The sequence below is a fragment of the Mustelus asterias genome, unplaced genomic scaffold (assembly GCF_964213995.1).
Source record: "Mustelus asterias unplaced genomic scaffold, sMusAst1.hap1.1 HAP1_SCAFFOLD_835, whole genome shotgun sequence".
NCBI classification, from domain to species: Eukaryota; Metazoa; Chordata; class Chondrichthyes; order Carcharhiniformes; family Triakidae; genus Mustelus; species Mustelus asterias.
Window position 1 is genome coordinate 21697 of NW_027590781.1, and position 17492 is coordinate 39188.

At 47.3% G+C, this 17492-nt stretch overlaps 1 protein-coding gene across 1 annotated transcript in view; it reads right to left on the reverse strand.

Annotated features, from left to right (window-relative positions):
* LOC144487485 (complement factor B-like) overlaps window positions 1-17492 on the reverse strand; it is a 50850-nt gene that overhangs the window by 3309 nt on the left and 30049 nt on the right. Inside the window, exons 9-17 of the mRNA XM_078205579.1 lie at window positions 17194-17283; window positions 15163-15297; window positions 13214-13320; window positions 11381-11489; window positions 8905-9064; window positions 7426-7505; window positions 5905-6008; window positions 5329-5464; window positions 698-747 (exon numbers count right to left, since the gene is read on the reverse strand). Of these exons, the coding sequence (XP_078061705.1) occupies window positions 698-747; window positions 5329-5464; window positions 5905-6008; window positions 7426-7505; window positions 8905-9064; window positions 11381-11489; window positions 13214-13320; window positions 15163-15297; window positions 17194-17283 (971 nt within the window). The remainder of the gene's footprint in view (window positions 1-697; window positions 748-5328; window positions 5465-5904; window positions 6009-7425; window positions 7506-8904; window positions 9065-11380; window positions 11490-13213; window positions 13321-15162; window positions 15298-17193; window positions 17284-17492) is intronic.

Consider the following 17492-nt stretch of genomic DNA (forward strand, 5'->3'; position numbering starts at 1 on the left):
TAATTGTGGTGCCGTCATAATAGAATGATGCAGCACAGAAAGAGGACATTTGGCCCACTCCTCGTGCTAACCTTTTGAAAGAACTATCCAATTAGTCACAATCCCCTGTTCTTTCCATTGAAAACACTTAGTCCTTCTCCGTGGAATCAAAACCCCTCATAATTTGGAATACTGACATTGTCCCGATGGGCAGAATGGCCTCTTTCTATGCCGCTATGACACTGACCTCTATTAAATGGGCAGCACGGTGGTACAGTAGTTAGCACTGCTGTCTCACAGTTCCAGGGACCCGGGTTCAATTCCGGTCTCGGGTCACTGTGCGGAGTCTGCACGTTCTCCCCGTGTCTGTGTGAGTTTCCTCTGGGTGCTCCGGTTTCCTCCCACAGTCCAAAAGACGTGCTGGTTAGGGTGCATTGGCTGTGCTAAATTCTCTCTCAGTGTATCCGAACAGGCGTCGCCTGAGTGTGGCGACTAGCAGATTTTCACAATAACTTCATTACACTGTTAATGTAAGCCTACTTGTGACACTAATAAATAAAACAAAAAATAAATAAACTCTGCTCCGGGCAATCCCAACTTCTCAGTCGCTCTGAAATTTCCTCGAGCCTACTGTGAATCTGAGAAGATTTCACAGCTCCTTGATTGCTGCAAGATTGAGTATGACTTGGCTAGTTGCATGGTTTCATTGTATACAGACCTGAACATATCGATATAGCTTCTGAATGTACAAGGGTCCTCCTGAATCTCCTTTTGAAAGGAAACAAATGCAAGAGTTAGTCACCTTTAACTGACCATCCATCTGCTGCTGTCTGCTGACTGATGAGAATCTGAAGCCATGCTCCCAATGGCAGCAACATGTTGTGCTTGATCGCTACAGTGGTTAGCACTGCTGCCTCACAGTGCCAGGGACCCGGATTCAATTCCGGGCTTGGGTCACTGTCTGTGAGGAGTCTGCACGTTCTCCCCATGTCTGCATGAGTTTCCTCCTGGTGCCCCGGTTTCCTCCCACAGTCCAAAAGATGTGCGGGGGAGGTTGATTGGCCATGCTAAACTGATCCTCGGAGCAGGGGGACTAGCAGGGTAAATATGTGGGGTTACAGGAATAGGTACTGGCTGGGAATGTGGTCGGTGCAGACACGATGGGCCGAATGGCCTCCTTCTCTACTGTAGGGATTCTATTACACCAAAGTCTCTGTCATCTGGTAATAAAGTGTTCAACATCCCTGGCTTTATTATTAAGAGATTGTAGGACAAAAGCAAGGAAGAAATGTTCACATCCTGTAGAACACTGGTTTGATCTCACTTGGAGCATTGCATCCAATTCTGGGCACCACAGGAAGTATTAGGAAGGCATTAGAGAGGGTGCAGAAAAGGTTCACAAGAATGGTTCCAGGGATGACGAACTTAAAATGAACATTGGAAAAATTGGGAGTGTTTTCCTTGGAAAAGAGATGGTTAGAGATTGGATGGAGCATGGTTCTTCAACACATGTCCCATGGGGCATAATCTGGCCCACCGTCCCTATCAGCAGCAAAGGTGGGAGAGAAACAGTGTGATTGGAGGAGCAGTGTGAAGGTGAGTAGCCACAGTACATGCTCTTTCTGCCTTTGGTCGCACTCTCTCGATCTCCCGCACAAGCACCAGACCCCTGCAGGGGTCATGATGGAGGAGTGGGTTGAGGAGGCCATCAGGAACAGCAGTCACAGCAACAGTACCTGCCCAGGGCAGCTGGAGTCTCCAACAAGCCGGCGTGAGCAATCACACGTCTTGGCACCTTCACAGTATCCTAAATTCCTCCTCTAGAGGTTAAAAACCCATCTGGTTCACTAATGCCCTTTAAGGAAGGAAATGTGCCATCCTTACCCGGTCTGGCCTACATGTGACTCCGGAGCCGCAGCAATGTGGTTGACTCTCAACTGCCCTTCAAGGGCATCTAGGGATGGGCAATAAGTGCTGGCCAGCCAGCGACGCCCATGTCCCATGAATACATTTTTTTAAATGAATTTTAAAAATCTCCCAGGTCTGAGTGGGGGAGCGTAAGAATCTGGGAGTGAGTGTGAGAGAATGACGACCCTGAGAGTGAAAGTAAGCTGGACACACACACACACACCCTTTCTCTCCTCCCTCCCCAAAAATACTATCCTCTAAGCAAGCTTGAAAAGGAGGAAGACGTTAGAAAAGTCAAAACATTGAATGTATTCAAGAGGCAGTGAGATATAGCACTTGGGGTGAATGGGATCAAAGGTTATGGGGAGAAAGCAGGATTAGGCTATTGAGTTGGACGATCAGCCGTGACCGTGACGAATGGCGGAGCAGGCTCGACGGGCCAACTGTCCTCCTACTCCTATCTTTCACCCTGCTTCCGACCCCCACTTTTGTACGAGGCCAATTCAGAGTGTGCGCCACTCGAGTTGAACACAAGGTCAGTGTTAGTTAAACCTGTTTAACTCCTGATCTCAGCCTCCTCCCCACTCCTTGATGATCAGGACTGTTTGGGGGGGGTAAAAAAAAATATTTGTTACTTCTGCTGCTCAGCACTTTTTAAATAATTCTTTATTAATTATTTTTTAAATAATCAATTTATTGCTCTGACATTGTGTTTTCTCTTAAATTTATATTTAATGTTCCAAACTTTATCTTTCCAAAATGTACTCATCAGCCCCTTGGGTAAAAAAAAAAGTCTAAGTATGGCCCCTCATGCAAAAATATTGGACTATGACAGAGGTATTCAAAATCATGAGATTCTGCACAGAGTATATGGGGAGAATCTGTTCCATTGGTGAAAGGATTGAGAACCAGAGGATACAGATTTAGGGTCATTAATAAAACGGCAACATGATGAAAATCTGTTTCATGCAGCAAGTGGTTAGGGTAAGGAATTCACTGCCTGAGAATATTATCAGGGACTAAGACCTCGTTTAATATTTTTACAATATATATATCCTCATGGTTAATTTCTAAAATAAAAAAAAAATGGACATTGACCGTCTAAAATGGCCGAAACTATGCATGTCTGTGACCCTGAACAATGATGTGGAGATGCCGGCGTTGGACTGGGGTAAACACAGTAAGAAGTTTAACAACACCAGGTTAAAGTCCAACAGGTTTATTTGGTAGCAAAAGCCACACAAGCTTTCGGAGCTCTAAGCCCCTTCTTCTGGTGAGTGGGAATTCTGTTCACAAACAGAGCATATAAAGACACAAACTCAATTTACATGAATAATGGTTGGAATGCGAATACTTACAGCTAATCTTAAAGACTTGATTAGCTGTAAGTATTCGCATTCCAACCATTATTCATGTAAATTGAGTCTGTGTCTTTATAAGCTCTGTTTGTGAACAGAATTCCCACTCACCTGAAGAAGGGGCTTAGAGCTCCGAAAGCTTGTGTGGCTTTTGCTACCAAATAAACCTGTTGGACTTTAACCTGGTGTTGTTAAACTTTTTACTGTGTTTACCCTGAACAATGGCAGTATTGCAGAAACATTTACATTGTTGTCGCTGAAGAGATACTAACACCCCTTGTGGGCTGCAGAGACCAAATTCAAAAAGAATTCAACAAAGTTCATCTGCATTTCACGAGGCCAACCGGAGCCTATCCTGCTAGGACAAAGGACCTTCATTTCAATCATAATGGTTGGAGCATTTAACCATTTGGGGAACACAACATGGAGAGCTGGACATCATGTGATGTGAATGTCTAGCTGGTGGATCCGGTTGTAATGCCTTGTGTAACTGCATCATTCAGTCTGCCATTCTCAGTCAGCAGTGCAAAAAAAAGGGTTCTGTCCAGATTGAAAACCTGGCCCCCATCTACAGTGCTTTTACTGAAACTTCTATACCATTGTCCACAAGGCCGATTTGTTTCTGTGTGCCCATCTCCTTGTGTGAAAGCTACTCTACTGGAAATCTGAACTATACAGCATTGGATTTCAGCCTGCGAACTTCCATTCTTTGACTCCAGACTCTGGGCTAACGTGAAACAATAAATCTCTTCTCTCTGGTCTTTGTCCTGTAAATCTTTCCTTTTTCGGTCCTTCATTTGTTGTACGAATGCACAGAGGACTACGTGGGGAATACCCCTCCACGCCCCCCACACCCACCTCTTCCACCCACCCCCAAGCAAGCTATCCACATTTTGGCTGCACGCTCAAATGAATTAATTATTTGAGTTGATCCTACCGCTTGCTATGGGGTTAGTACTAGAAATTGGTACACACTGAAGCTGGGGGTTTGAGAGAAATACACCACAGCTTATAAAGGAGGGGGGAATTAAAAGCAAATCACCTTTCTGTATACGGAGCGGTGGTGTCATGAGAGATCAGGCCTTTCAATTAAATAAGCCGCACAGTGCCCAGCACTACTGCCTCACAGAGCCAGGGACCCAGGTTCAATTCTGGCCTCGGGTCACTGTCTGTGTGGCGTCTACACGTTCTCCCCGTGTCTGCATGGGTTTCCTCCGGGTATTCCGGTTTCTTCCAACAGTCCGAAGATGTGCGGGTTAGGTTGACTGGCCATGCTAAATTGACCCTAGTGTCAGGGGGGATTAGCAGGGTGAAATATGTGGGATTACAGGATCAGAGCCTGGGTGGGATTATGGTTGATGCAGACTTGATGGGCCGAATGGCCTCCTTCTGCACTGTCGGGATTCTATGATTTTAAACCCCCTGCTGTCCAGGTATGGTCCAGGATCAGTGAAGACTTTGAAGAGGTAATCAGATTATTATTTGGAAAGGATGAATGTGCGGGTCTATGGGGAGAAGGCAGAGAAGTCATAGATGCAGAAACGGGGAGAAACTCCACACAGCCAGTCACCCGAGGCCAGAATTGAACCCGGGTCCATGGCGGCCTTCACGACACACGACAATGCAGAATCGCTGAGCAGAAACTGATTGTCAAGTTCTGCACACATGAGGACGGCCTCAACCGGGATCTTGGGTTCATGCCACACTATCTGTAACCCCCATGACTTGCCTGTGCTTGCAAAATCTCACTAACTGTCCTGGCTGGAGACAATACACATCTCTTTAACCTGTGCTTAACCTTCTCTCCACTCACATTGTACCTTTAAGACCTGATTACCTGTAAAGACTCGCATTCCAACCATTATCTTGTAAATTGAGTTTGTGTCAATATATGCCCTGTTTGCGAACACAATTCCTCACTCACCTGAAGAAGGAGTGACACTCCGAAAGCTTGTGCTACCAAATAAACCTGTTGGACTTTAACCTGGTGTTGTGAAACTTCTTGCTGTGAGGCAGCAGTGCTAACCACTGTGCTACCGTGCTCCTTGGGAGAGCAGAACACTGGTCACACAGAGACACTTACCCTTACAACTGATGGCCTCAGGCACTCGTTTACTGCCTCCTGTACATAGAAAGCGGTCAGTGACCACATCTTTGACGTCGCTCACATTGACATATATGGCAGCCTTGAGTGCGTCCTGCTCACACAATTGTCTTTGCTGTAAAATACAATGAAAAATTAGCGTCAATATTCACTAATATTTTTGTGTCACATGTTGACCTTCATCCCGTTATTAGGTTGCCCTCACCTCTAATCCCTTTCCACCATCTACTAGGCACAAGTCAGGAATATGATGGAATATTCTCCATTTGCCTGGATGAGTGCGGCTCCGACAGCACCCAAGAAGCTCGACACCATCCAGGACAAAGCAGCCCGTTTGATTGGCACCCCATCCAACACTTCTTTTAACTCCCTCCAGCACCAGTGATAGCCATGTGTCCCACAGCGACTAACAGCATCTCCCCAACCCAGCCGATCATCCTTGGAACGCCACCACTTACAACACCCTCTCTGGGTCACACGCTATCCTGACTTGGAAATGTACTGCCGTTCCTTCATGTCGACAACAGCAGAGCATTTTTACACTGGCTAACTCACCGATTCTCCAGTCTTTATCTTCACGCTTTGCAGCTCATGCTTCCTGTGAGCTTTCCGAACAAACTTGGCTTCGACAGTTCCCAGAGTTGGCAGCAGTTCTTTCTCTGCAACAAAGACAGTTCTTCACAAAACTCCCATCTGATGATCTTTATTTATATATTTGCACTGTGAATGAGCAGAATGCCCATAAACCCGATAGCACAGTGGTTAGCACTGCTGCCTCATAGCACCAGGTACCCGGGTTCGATCCCAACCTCGGCTGACTGTCTGTGCAGAAATTGCACATTCTCCCCATGTCTGTGTGGGTTTCCTCCGGATGCTCCGGTTTCCTCCCAGACTCCAAAGAAGTGCAGGTTAGGTGGATTGGCCATGATACATTGCTCCTTAGTGTCAGGGGGATTCGCAGGGTAAATTCATGGGGTTATGGTTGCCACAAGAGGTCACAGGTTTAGGGTGCTGGGGAGTAGGTACAGAGGAGATGTTAGGGGTAAGTTTTTCACTCAGAGGGTGGTGGGTGCGTGGAATCGGCTGCCGGTAGTGGTGGTGGAGGCGGATTCGATAGGGTCTTTTAAGAGACTTTTGGATAAGTTCATGGAAGTTAGTACGATAGAGGGTTATAGTTAAGCCTCGTAGGTAGGGACATGTTCGGCGCAACTTGTGGGCCGAAGGGCCTATTTGTGCTGTAGCTTTTCTATGTTCTATATGGATAGGGCCTGGCTGGAATTGTTATCGGTGCAGGCTGGATGGGCCAAATGGCCTCCTTCTGCATTATAGGGATTCTATGATTCAAGACATCTACCAATGCTTAATTCAGATACATCATAGTTAGCCAAGTGCACATGCCAACAATGAGTGTCAGTAGCACTGGTGGTGGTATAGGTACAGTGGTAATCTCACTGGACTGGTAATGGAGAAACCCAGATTAATGCCCTGGGGAATACTGGTTCAAATCCCATGTGGCACACTTTAAAACAGCATGAAACTATTCTCAGTAATAGTTTCTATTACACTATCGTATAAACCCATCTGGTTCACCAATGCTTACCTGTGAAGGGTTTGCTCCATTTTGACTCTTCAAATGAATTTGCCAGCCTCTCAGTTCAATGCCAATTAGGGATGGATAATGAATTCTGGCCACTGACAACAGTAAGAAGTCTCACAACACCAAGTTAAAGTCCAACAGGTTTATTTGGAACCATGAGCTTTCCTCAGGTGAGTGCTGAGGAAGGAGCAGCGCTCTGAGAGCTCATGATTCCAAATAAACCTGTTGCACTTTAACCTGGTGTTGTGAGACTTCTTACTGCGCCCACCCCAGTCCAACCCCGGCATCTCCACATGCTGACAATAATGGCAGCCTATTTGCTCATGCTCGCAGGTCACATAGTTCCTTGCCACATTTATCCCATGGTTTTCCTTTTATTCTGCGAGAAAATCATAAATCAGGTCTGTTTGATTTAACCCTTAACTCTCCAACCAAGGTGAGGTCGGTTGGATCTAAAATACAAAGCAACTGCAGATTACCGTGGTCAGTACATGTTGTTTTGGTCTCGGATTTTCTCAAGGCAACGCTGGTTTCCATTGTGCACGGCAGGCAGATTGGTCTGTGGATAGAACATTAAAGTTTATTTATTAGTGTCACAAGTTGGCTGACATTAACACTGCAACGAAGTTACTGTGAAAATCTCCTAGTTGCCACACTCTGGCGCCTGTTTGGGTCAATGTACCTAACCAACACGTCTTTCAGACTGTGGGAGGAAACCGGAGCACCCGGAGGAAACTCACGCAGACACGGGGAGAATGTGCAAACTCCATACAGACAGTGACTCAAGCTGGGAATCGAACCCAGGTCCCTGGCGCCGTGAGGCAGCAGTGCTAACCACCGTGCCGCCCATATATTGAGACCGTGGGACAAATCCTGTGTGGGTTCTGTCTAGACGAGATTTATGTCGTAATTGTGGGATGCTCCCTCGACAGAGCCCATCTGGACTGGAATGGAAGTCACAGCCTCACTCCTGAACCTCAATCACACCAGACACCACATGAAACACAGAGAGAGGCTGAGAGAGGAGATTCCAGAGCTTGGGACCTCAGTGACTGGAAGAATAGCCACCAGTGGTGGAGGGATTAAATTCGGAGACGTATTAGGCCTGAATTTGAGGAGAACAAACATTTCGGTAGGCAGGGGGTGGTGGGGTGGCGGCGGGGGTGGGGGGGGGGGGGGGGGTGGTGGTGGTTGTGAAGTTGGAGAGGAATTACAGAGGTGGCAGGGGATAGGCCATTGACAGATTGAAACAAGGGTGAATATGTGACACTTGAAATAATCCAGAGTAATCAGCTCTGGATATTCTGTTGCCCATAGTATTGGTGGAAGTGAATCATAGAATCCTACAGTGCAGAAGGAGGCCATTCAGCCCATTGAGCCTGCACTGACAACAATCCCAGCAAGGCCCTATCCCTGTAACCCCACATATTTAGCCTGCTAATCCCCCTGACACTAAGAGACAATTTAGCATGGCCAATCAACCTAACGCGCACATCTTTGAAGTGTAGGAGGAAACCGGAACACCCAGAGGAAACCCACGCTGACAAAAGTTAAAGTTTATTTATTAGTCAGAAATAGGCTTACTGCAATGAAGATACTGTGAAAATCCCCTCGGGGAGACAAGGGGAGAATGTGCAGACTCCACACTGACAGTTACCCGAGGCCAGAATCGAACCTAGGTCCCTGGAGCTGTAAGACAGCAGTGCTAACCACTGTGCCACCGTGCCACCCATGAAGATGATTCATGTTTTCAGAAAGAAGTTGGATAGACACTTGAGGGAAATAAACTTGCCGGGACTACAGGGAACGAACAGCAGGAATGGATTTCTCTACAGAATGGACTTGATGGCCTGAATGGACTCCTTCAGTGGAGTAATGACTGTAATACATGAGGGGACCTGGAGGAGTGCCACGGAGACCTATCCCTAGAAAACAGAGGAAAGGATCTCTTCTTTTACCTGATGGTTGTTGCAAATTTCATCTTTGGCTTTATCTTAACCAAGGCAATGTCAAAATCGTAAAACTCCGGGATACCCTTTTCCATCTTCCCAGTCAGGTTGTAGCCTGGGTGTTTTTGTACACTCACTATCTCCAGTTCGACTCTCTTGTTGTAAGGCCCTGTGTAAGACCAGAGAAAACCAAGCACCATTAAACCGCCAAATGCTTTCAGAGGAGAATTTTTGTTACTTCATGGCATGTGGGCTCATTGGCAAGGCCAGCATTTCTAGACCATTCTTAATTGCCCTTGAACTGAGTGGCATTTTCAGTGGGCATTTAAGAGTCAACCACATGGTTCAGGAGTCACATGTAGGCTAGACCAGGGTGAGGATGGAAGCTCTCTTCCAAAGGAACAGGAGTAAATCAGGTCACAACAATCAACAAGAGGTGTCATGGTCACCATTACTGGGACTAGCTTACAATCCCAGGTTAATGCATTCATTAAAATTCCACTAGCTGCCGAGGTGAGATTTGAACCTGTGGTTCCAGAGGAATCTACCTGATCTTCTGGCTTCCAACTACGCTACCCTCTCCCTTTACAACTGAGATAAGGAGGAATTTCTTCAGCCGGAGGGTGGTGAGTTTATGGAATTCGTTGCCACAGAAGGCTGTGGAGGCCGGGTCATTAAGTATATTTAAAACAGAGATAGATAGGTTCTTGAATCGTAGAGGTTTACAGCATGGAAACAGGTCCTTTGGCCCAACTTGTCCATGCTGCCCAGTTTTTACCACTAAGCTATTCCCAATTGCCTGCGTTTGGCCCATATCCCTCTGTATCCATCTTACCCATGTAAGTGTCTAAATGCTTTTTAAAAGACAAAATTGTACCCGCCTCTACTACTGCCTCTGGCAGCTCGTTCCAGACACTCACCACCCTCTGTGTGAAAAAATTGCCTCTCTGGACACTTTTATAACTCTCCCCTCCCACCATAAACCTATGCCCTCTAGTTTTAGACTCCCCTACATTTGGGAGATCTAGCTGATCTATGCCCTTCATTATTTTATTGATCTCTATAAGGTCACCCCTCAGTCTCCTATGCTGCAGGGAAAAGAGTCCCAGTCTATCCAGCCTTTCCTTATAGCTCAAGTCCCAGCAGCATCCTAGTAAATCTTTTCTGCACTCTTTCTAGTTTAATAATTGCTAAGGGGATTAAAAGTTATGGGGAAAAGGCAGGAGAATGGGGTTGAAAAACATATCAACTCTGATTGAATGCCAGAGCGGCCTTGATCTGCTCCTCTATCTTATGGACTCATGGTCCCCCCATAATGTTTTACTTGTGAGCATAGGTGGAATTTTTCCAGGAATCGTAGCGGGACGGGGCAGGACCGTGCAAAGGTCCGTTGACCTCGGACGGGATTTTCCAGTCTTGGGGTGAGCGTGGCTGGAAAATGCCGCCCCTGTCTGCCCTCAGAAGTCGAAGTGAAAAGATCCCACTATTTCGAAGAAGGTTTCTCTCCGATGCCATGGGTCACTATTTACCTCTCAGCCCGCACCACTGAAAAAGAAATCAAAGATTATCTGACTGTGTATCACAATCCTGTTTACAGGGGCTTGCTACCCACAAATTGGCTTCTACATTTCCCTACATCAAACATTTCAAAAGCTCCTCATAGGCCTTTGCAAGGTTCTAAGGTCAGGAATAGCATTATGTAATACATGGGTGGGATTTTCCTGTCCCATCTATTAGACCATAAGATATAGGAGCAGAATTCGGCCATTCAGCCCATCGAGTCTGCTCCACCCTTCAATCATGGCTGATAAGTTTCTCAACCCCATTTTCCTGCCTTTTCCCTTTGAGCCCCTTATCAATCAAGAAGCTATTTATCTCTGTCTTAAAGACACTCAGTGACCTGGCCTCCACAGCCCTCTGTGGCAATGAGTTCCATAGATTCACCACCCTCTGGCTGAAGAAATTCCTCCTCATTTCAGTTCTAAAGGGTCTGAGGTAGTGCCCTCGGATCCTCGTCTCTCCTACTCATGGAAACATCTTCCCCACGTCCATTCTATCCAGGCCTTTCAGTATTCTGTAAGTTTCAATGAGATCCCCCCCTCATCCTTCTGAACTCCATCGAGTACAGACCCTCAAGTGCTTCTAAGGTGTCCACCCCCTCACCTTGGCGGACTCCCCAGTGGTGCAGCCCGCAAGCAACGCAAATGGCCATTGACGACCTCGACTGGACCAGAAGATCCTACTGATGGCCAATAGTGAACCACCTCCATTGCGGGGCATCACACACAGGGGGCTGCAGGGCAGAAAACCTTGGCCTGTGTATATGATGAAGAAAGAGGTGGAGAGATAGAGACGACTGAGTTGCATTGGATGGATGGCCTGTGTTGTAGTCAGTGAGATAAAGACTGGCTGTCCTCTGCGTCACGTTCCCAACTTACCCCGTCGAAAAGAAACAAAGGGCCACCAAAGGGTGTTGAATCTTTACCAACAGTAATCTTCTTCCTGGTGGTGTTTCCCTCAAACATGTCTTGGAAGCAATGAGCTGCCGTCAGGATCCACTCATCCGCTACGATGGAGCCAGAACACCGAAAGTTCTGTGAAGGAGATAAGTCAATTTAGGATCTCAGGGTCCTGGACTCATTCCCTCACATCCCCCACCCCCTCACCCCACAACCCCCCCGCCTCACCCTTCAGCCGCATCTATAAATATCTCCTGTTACTCTCATAACTGACCCCCCCCCCCCCGCTCTCATCCACAGTATATGAATGGGAAAGGATTAGAGGGATACGGGCCAAACACGGGCAATTGGGACTAGCTGGGAGGTCACCATGGTCGGCATGGACCGGTTGGGCCGAAGGGCCTGTTTCCATGCTGTATTGCTCTTTGACCCTATGACACAGCTCGGCTGGCACATCCCATCTCTCACCAAGTCCCAGCCAGCTACCGCCCCCTGTACTCATTGCCCTACACTGGCTCCTTTCAATTCTCACCCTCTTTAAATCCTGTCATGGTCTCACCCGACTCTACCTCTGTGACCTTAAGTTTGTCTTAATGGACCTCCTTTTTACGCACCTTACCTGATAGTCCACGGGACTGTTGATGTAACAGGAACCCATATGTTTCAGCTTCTATTACCCTCCCACTAATCTGGATTTGAACCTCAATGACTCTGGTTTGGAAGTCAGAATCCTTAATCCCAGTGGTCTCTAATTGGGGAGGATCCAACATATTTTTATTTATTTCTATGTCTTTGTTCCTCTCTCTCTCTCCCTCTCTCCCCAGAACATTAGCTGAGTTTATGGATGAATAGTGATAATACCACACTCTATGTGTCCCTGTGTGTCGCTCTCTCTCTCTCTCTCCCATTGTCTGTGCGTGTGCATATATTTCTCCCCATGTGCATATGTCCCTCTGTGTTTCTGGGTATGTGTGTGTGTTTCTCTTTGTATGTCTGTGTGTGCGCATGTGTGGTGTCTTTTTTTCTTTCTATGTCATTGTGTGGTTGTCTGTGCATGTATGTGCCTGTATGCATCTGCCTGTGTATGGCTGTGTATGTGTCTCTCACTTGTGTGTGTGTGTCTGTGTCTCTCACTCGTGCGTATACGTGTGTGCGTGCGTTTTATCGCTAGACTATTAAACCAGAAACTCAGCTAATGTTCTGGGGACCCAGGTTCGAATCCCACCACGGCAGATGGTGGAATTTGAATTCAATAAAAACTATCTGGAATTTAGAATCTACTGATGACCATGAAACCATTGTCAATTATCAGAAAAACCCATCTGGTTCACGAATGTCCTTCAAGGAACGAAATCTGCCATCCTTACCTGGTCTGGCCTACATGTGACTCCAGAGCCACAGCAATGTGGTTGACTCTCAACTGCCCTCGGGCAACTAGGGATGGGCAATAAATGCTGGCCAGCCAGCAACGCCCATGTCCCACAAATGAATAACAAAAAAAATCAGTGTGTGTGTATGTCTCTATGTGTTGTGTGAAAGTGAGTGCCTTTCATAGAAACAAGAAGCAGGAGGAGGCCATTCAGCCCTTCGAACCTGCTCTGCCATTCATTTTGATCATGGCTGATCATCAAATTCAATATCCTGATCCCCCCTTCCTCCCATATCCCTTGATCCCTTTAGTCCCAAGAGCTGTATCTAATTTTCTTCTCTCACACACACTCTCCATCTTTCTGTCTCTTTCTCTCTCTCCCCCACCTCTCCAGACACCGTATTGAGTGATATGAGTCACTAGCTGGATTGATGATAAGAGGGTCTCACACTCTGCATCAGAGAAGTAAAGGTGCGTCACATAAACTCACCGGATTTCCATCGCTGACAACTTCTGCGAACCATGGATACGAACTCTGATCACTTTCAGTTAAACTTTTATTGGCAAAACCACACAGGTTTCCAACTGAAGTAAGATCTGGAAAATAAAATGCGAAAATAAAATTTCATTAAACTTGGGCATTGTGTAATAAAGGTAGACTATCACTGAGAAAGGCTGGGGGTAAATCTTACGTCCGTTATCTAATGCTGCCCTGGTGAAGCAAAAAAGTCAAAATGAGCTAGAAAATCCACAATTAAATGGCTGGTCGGGGAGAAGGCTTTGGTTTCTATGGAACCTTATGCCCGCTAAGTGGCTAATTTTGAAGCAAAGGCTCCAGGGGGCGGCTCAGTGGCACAGTGGTTAGCACTGCTGCCTCACAGTGCCAGAGACCCGGGTTCAATTCCGGCCTCGGGTCACAGTCTATGTGGAGTCCCCGTGTCTGCATGGGTTTCCTCTGGGTGCTCCGGTTTCCTCCCACAGTCCAAAGATGTGCGGTTAGGTTGATTGGCCTTGCTAAAATTACCCTAGCATCAGGGGGATTAGCAGGGTAAATATGTGGAGTTATGGGAATAGGGCCTGGGTGGGATTGTGGTCGGTGCAGACTCGATGGGCCCAATGGCTTCCTTCTGCACTGTAGGGATTCTATGAGGAGTGGTGAAGACAATAGTTTACGAATGAAATGTTTACGATATGAAATGTAGGAAGAGAGTGGGACAGTGGGATTAGTTTGGGATTGAGACAGTGCTATAGGGCGAGAGTGGGACAGTGGGATTAGTTTGGGATTGATACAGTGCTATAGGGAGAGAGTGGAGCAGTGGGATTAGTTTGGGATTGAAATAGGGTGAGGGAATGAATGGGGCAGTGGGATTAGTTTGGTACTGATACAGAGTTGGGAAGAAAATGTGACACTGGAATTAGTTTGTGTTTGATTCAGGGCCACGGGGAGAGAGTGGGGCAGTGGGATTATTTTGGGATTGATTCAGTGCTACAGGGAGAGAGTGAGGCAGTGGGATTAGTTTGGGATTGATACGGTGCTATAAAGTGGGACAGTGGGATTATTTTGGGATTAATACAGGGCTATAGGGTGTGAGTGGGGCAGTGGGATTATTTTGGGATTAATACAGGGCTATAGGGTGTGAGTGGGACAGTGGGGTTATTTTGGGATTAATACAGGGCTATAGGGTGTGAGTGGGGCAGTGGGATTATTTTGGGATGAATACAGGGCTATAGGGTGTGAGTGGGGCAGTGGGGTTATTTTGGGATGAATACAGGGCTATAGGGTGTGAGTGGGGCAGTGGGGTTATTTTGGGATGAATACAGGGCTGTAGGGTGAGAGTGGGGCAATGGGGTTATTTTGGGATGAATACAGGGCTATAGGGTGTGAGTGGGGCAGTGGGATTATTTTGGGATGAATACAGGGCTGTAGGGTGTGAGTGGGGCAGTGGGATTATTTTGGGATTAATATAGGGCTATAGGGTGTGAGTGGGGCAGTGAAATTATTTTGGGATTGTTCCAGCAAAATGCCAGCATTGGCACACTGGGCCGAATGGACTCTGTTCTCTCACTTCTACTACTTGAATACAATTTTACAAAGAGGGTTGTAATTTAAAAGGATTGAAAGATGTAGCAAACGAACACTTAACCGTGTGGTGTACCTGTGTCTGCTGTTTCAATGCAGCCATTGGTTTCTTTATGGTTAGTAGAATGGCAGTACTGATGGACGTGGTGAAAAGCTTGGCCCCGATGTTTAAAGGAGAGGTTTAAAAGGCAAGGAGATGGTGAATTGGAGAGATTTAGGGCAGGAATTAGGTTAGAAAGAGGCGAGGCAGTTGAAAGCAACCACATTTCCGGATTCTAGTTCCCTCCGTCCCTTTGGCCATCCAGGTGAATTTGGTGAATTGTAGCTCCCCTGGTCAAAGTGTAATAAACATCTCTTACCCAGCATTGAGTTAAAAACATTATTGAGCTCCTCCTTGATCAGGAAGAACGCATGGTGCTCGTTATTCTTTTTGGACGCGATGGAGTTGATCTCCTCTTTGTCGGCGTCATCGCCAAGACCAAACACATAAACGTCTGCAAGAGAATTGGACAATTCCTGAGCGAGCAGGTTCACTTTGACAGGAAATCACATCGGCTGGTCTATCATTGGTGGCACAGTGGTCAGCACTGCTGCCTCACAGTGCCAGGGACTCGGGTTCAATTCCGACCTCAGGTCACTGTCTGAGTGGAGCTTGCACGTTCTCCCGTGTCTGCGTGAGTTTCCTCCGGGGGCTCCGCTTTCCTCCAAAGATGTGCGGGTTAGGTTGATTGGCCATGCTAAATTGCCTCTTAGTTTCAGGGGAATTAGCAGGGTAAACGCGTGGGGTTACAGGAATAGGGCCTGGGTGGGATTATTGTCAGTGCAGGCTCGATGGACCAAATGGCCTAGGGCTGCAAACCCTGTACCAGTTTCCTCTTTTCTCATCCATAAATGCCTCTCATTCCTAACAAAATCTAAAATCTCTTTGCCTCACAGCGTCAGGGACCTAGGTTCTATTCCCAGCTTAGTTCACTGTCTGTGCAGAGTCTGCATGTTCTCCCTGTGTCTGCGTGGGTTTCCTCCGGGTGCTCCAGTTTCCTCCCACAGTCCAAAAGACGTGCTGGTTAGGGTGCATTGCCCATGCTAAATTCTCCCTCAGTGTACCCGGACAGGCGCCGGAGTGTAGCGGCTGGGGGATTTTCATAGTAACTTCATTGCATTGTTAATGTAAGCCTTCTTGTGACATTAATAAATAAGGTTAACTTAAAAACCTAGTAACAATACAGGCAAGAAAGCCAGTAAGATTTCTCCCGTCAGTACACAGCCTCTCTACATCAGTAAGTGCTTGGCTTCGCCTCCTTGTGGCAGCACACATTAACTGGCTGCCTTCTGGTCCCAAGCTAAAGTTTCAGAGGGTTCTGGAGAAGGTTTGGCCCCCAGTGACTGTGACTGTGACCACCGGCATGTGGGCACACCCTGGCACTCCATAATCCCAAACTCCCAGCTGTGGGTGAATAGCTCCACTGCCTTGTGGATAGCTCGGGAGAGTTGAAAGCTAAACACACGAGTGGAGTCCAAAGGTGCGTTTCCTCCGGGTGCTCCGGTTTCCTCTCACAATCCAAGGATGTGAAGGTTAGGTGGATTGGCCATGCCAGATTGCCCCTTGGCATGCCAAGATGTGTAGGTTAGGGGAAAGTTAGTGGTGTAAATGCATGGATTTGCAGGGGGGTGGTGGATGGGCCTGGATAAGACGCTCTGTCAGAGAGTCAGTGCAGACTCGACGGGCCTAATGACCTACATAGACATAGGATCCTACAGTGCAGAAGGAGGCCATTCAGCCCATCGAGTCTGCACCGACCACAATCCCACCCAGGCCCTATCCCCGTAACCCCATGCATTTACCCTAGCTAGTCCCCTTGACACTAAGGGGCAATTTAGCATGGCCAATCCACCTAACCCGCACGTCTTTGGACTGTGGGAGGAAACCGGAGCATTCGGAGGAAACCCACACAGACACGGGGAGAACGTGTAAACTCCACACAGACAGTGACCCGAGCTGGGAATCGAACCCGGATCCCTGGCACTGTGAGGCAGCAGTGCTAAACCACTGTGCCATCGTGCCATGGAAGGTTTCTGTGGCTGACTAGCAATATGACTGGCTGCAATGTGAACACTCATTCTGGTAACCAGCTTCATATTAGCCGATGGGAGGGCCTGAGGTCCTATAAGGCCTGAGAGAGTGATGGGCTCCCACGACCCACACAATTCAGGGTGGCCACAATGGCAACAGATCCTCCCACCCAACCTCCTCGATTCAATGTTTCAACGTTAAACAGCTGCTTTGTGTTAAAATAAGGGGCAGGGAGGGGAGTTCAGGTTCACGCTCTGTCAGATTGCTCTCTGCCAATACTGGCCTCTAAGAGGAGGTGTGACTTTTAAAGTGTCCTTACCGAGAAAATCTTCCCGAGAGTTCTTGACCTCCAGGAATCTCTCAATGTTATCCATCATCGGCTTGGGGCTTCCGCCCATATTGGTTCTTCCTGGAAAACAGACAGGAATCCGAAGTTTGCGTGTTAAGGTTTTCAAGTTTTTAGGCATCCAGATCACCAACAACCTGTCCTGGTCCCCCCATGCCGACACTATAGTTAAGAAAGCTCACCAACGCCTCTACTTTCTCAGAAAACGAAGGAAGTCTGTCCGCTACGATTCTCACCAACTTTTACAGATGCACCATAGAAAGCATTCTTTC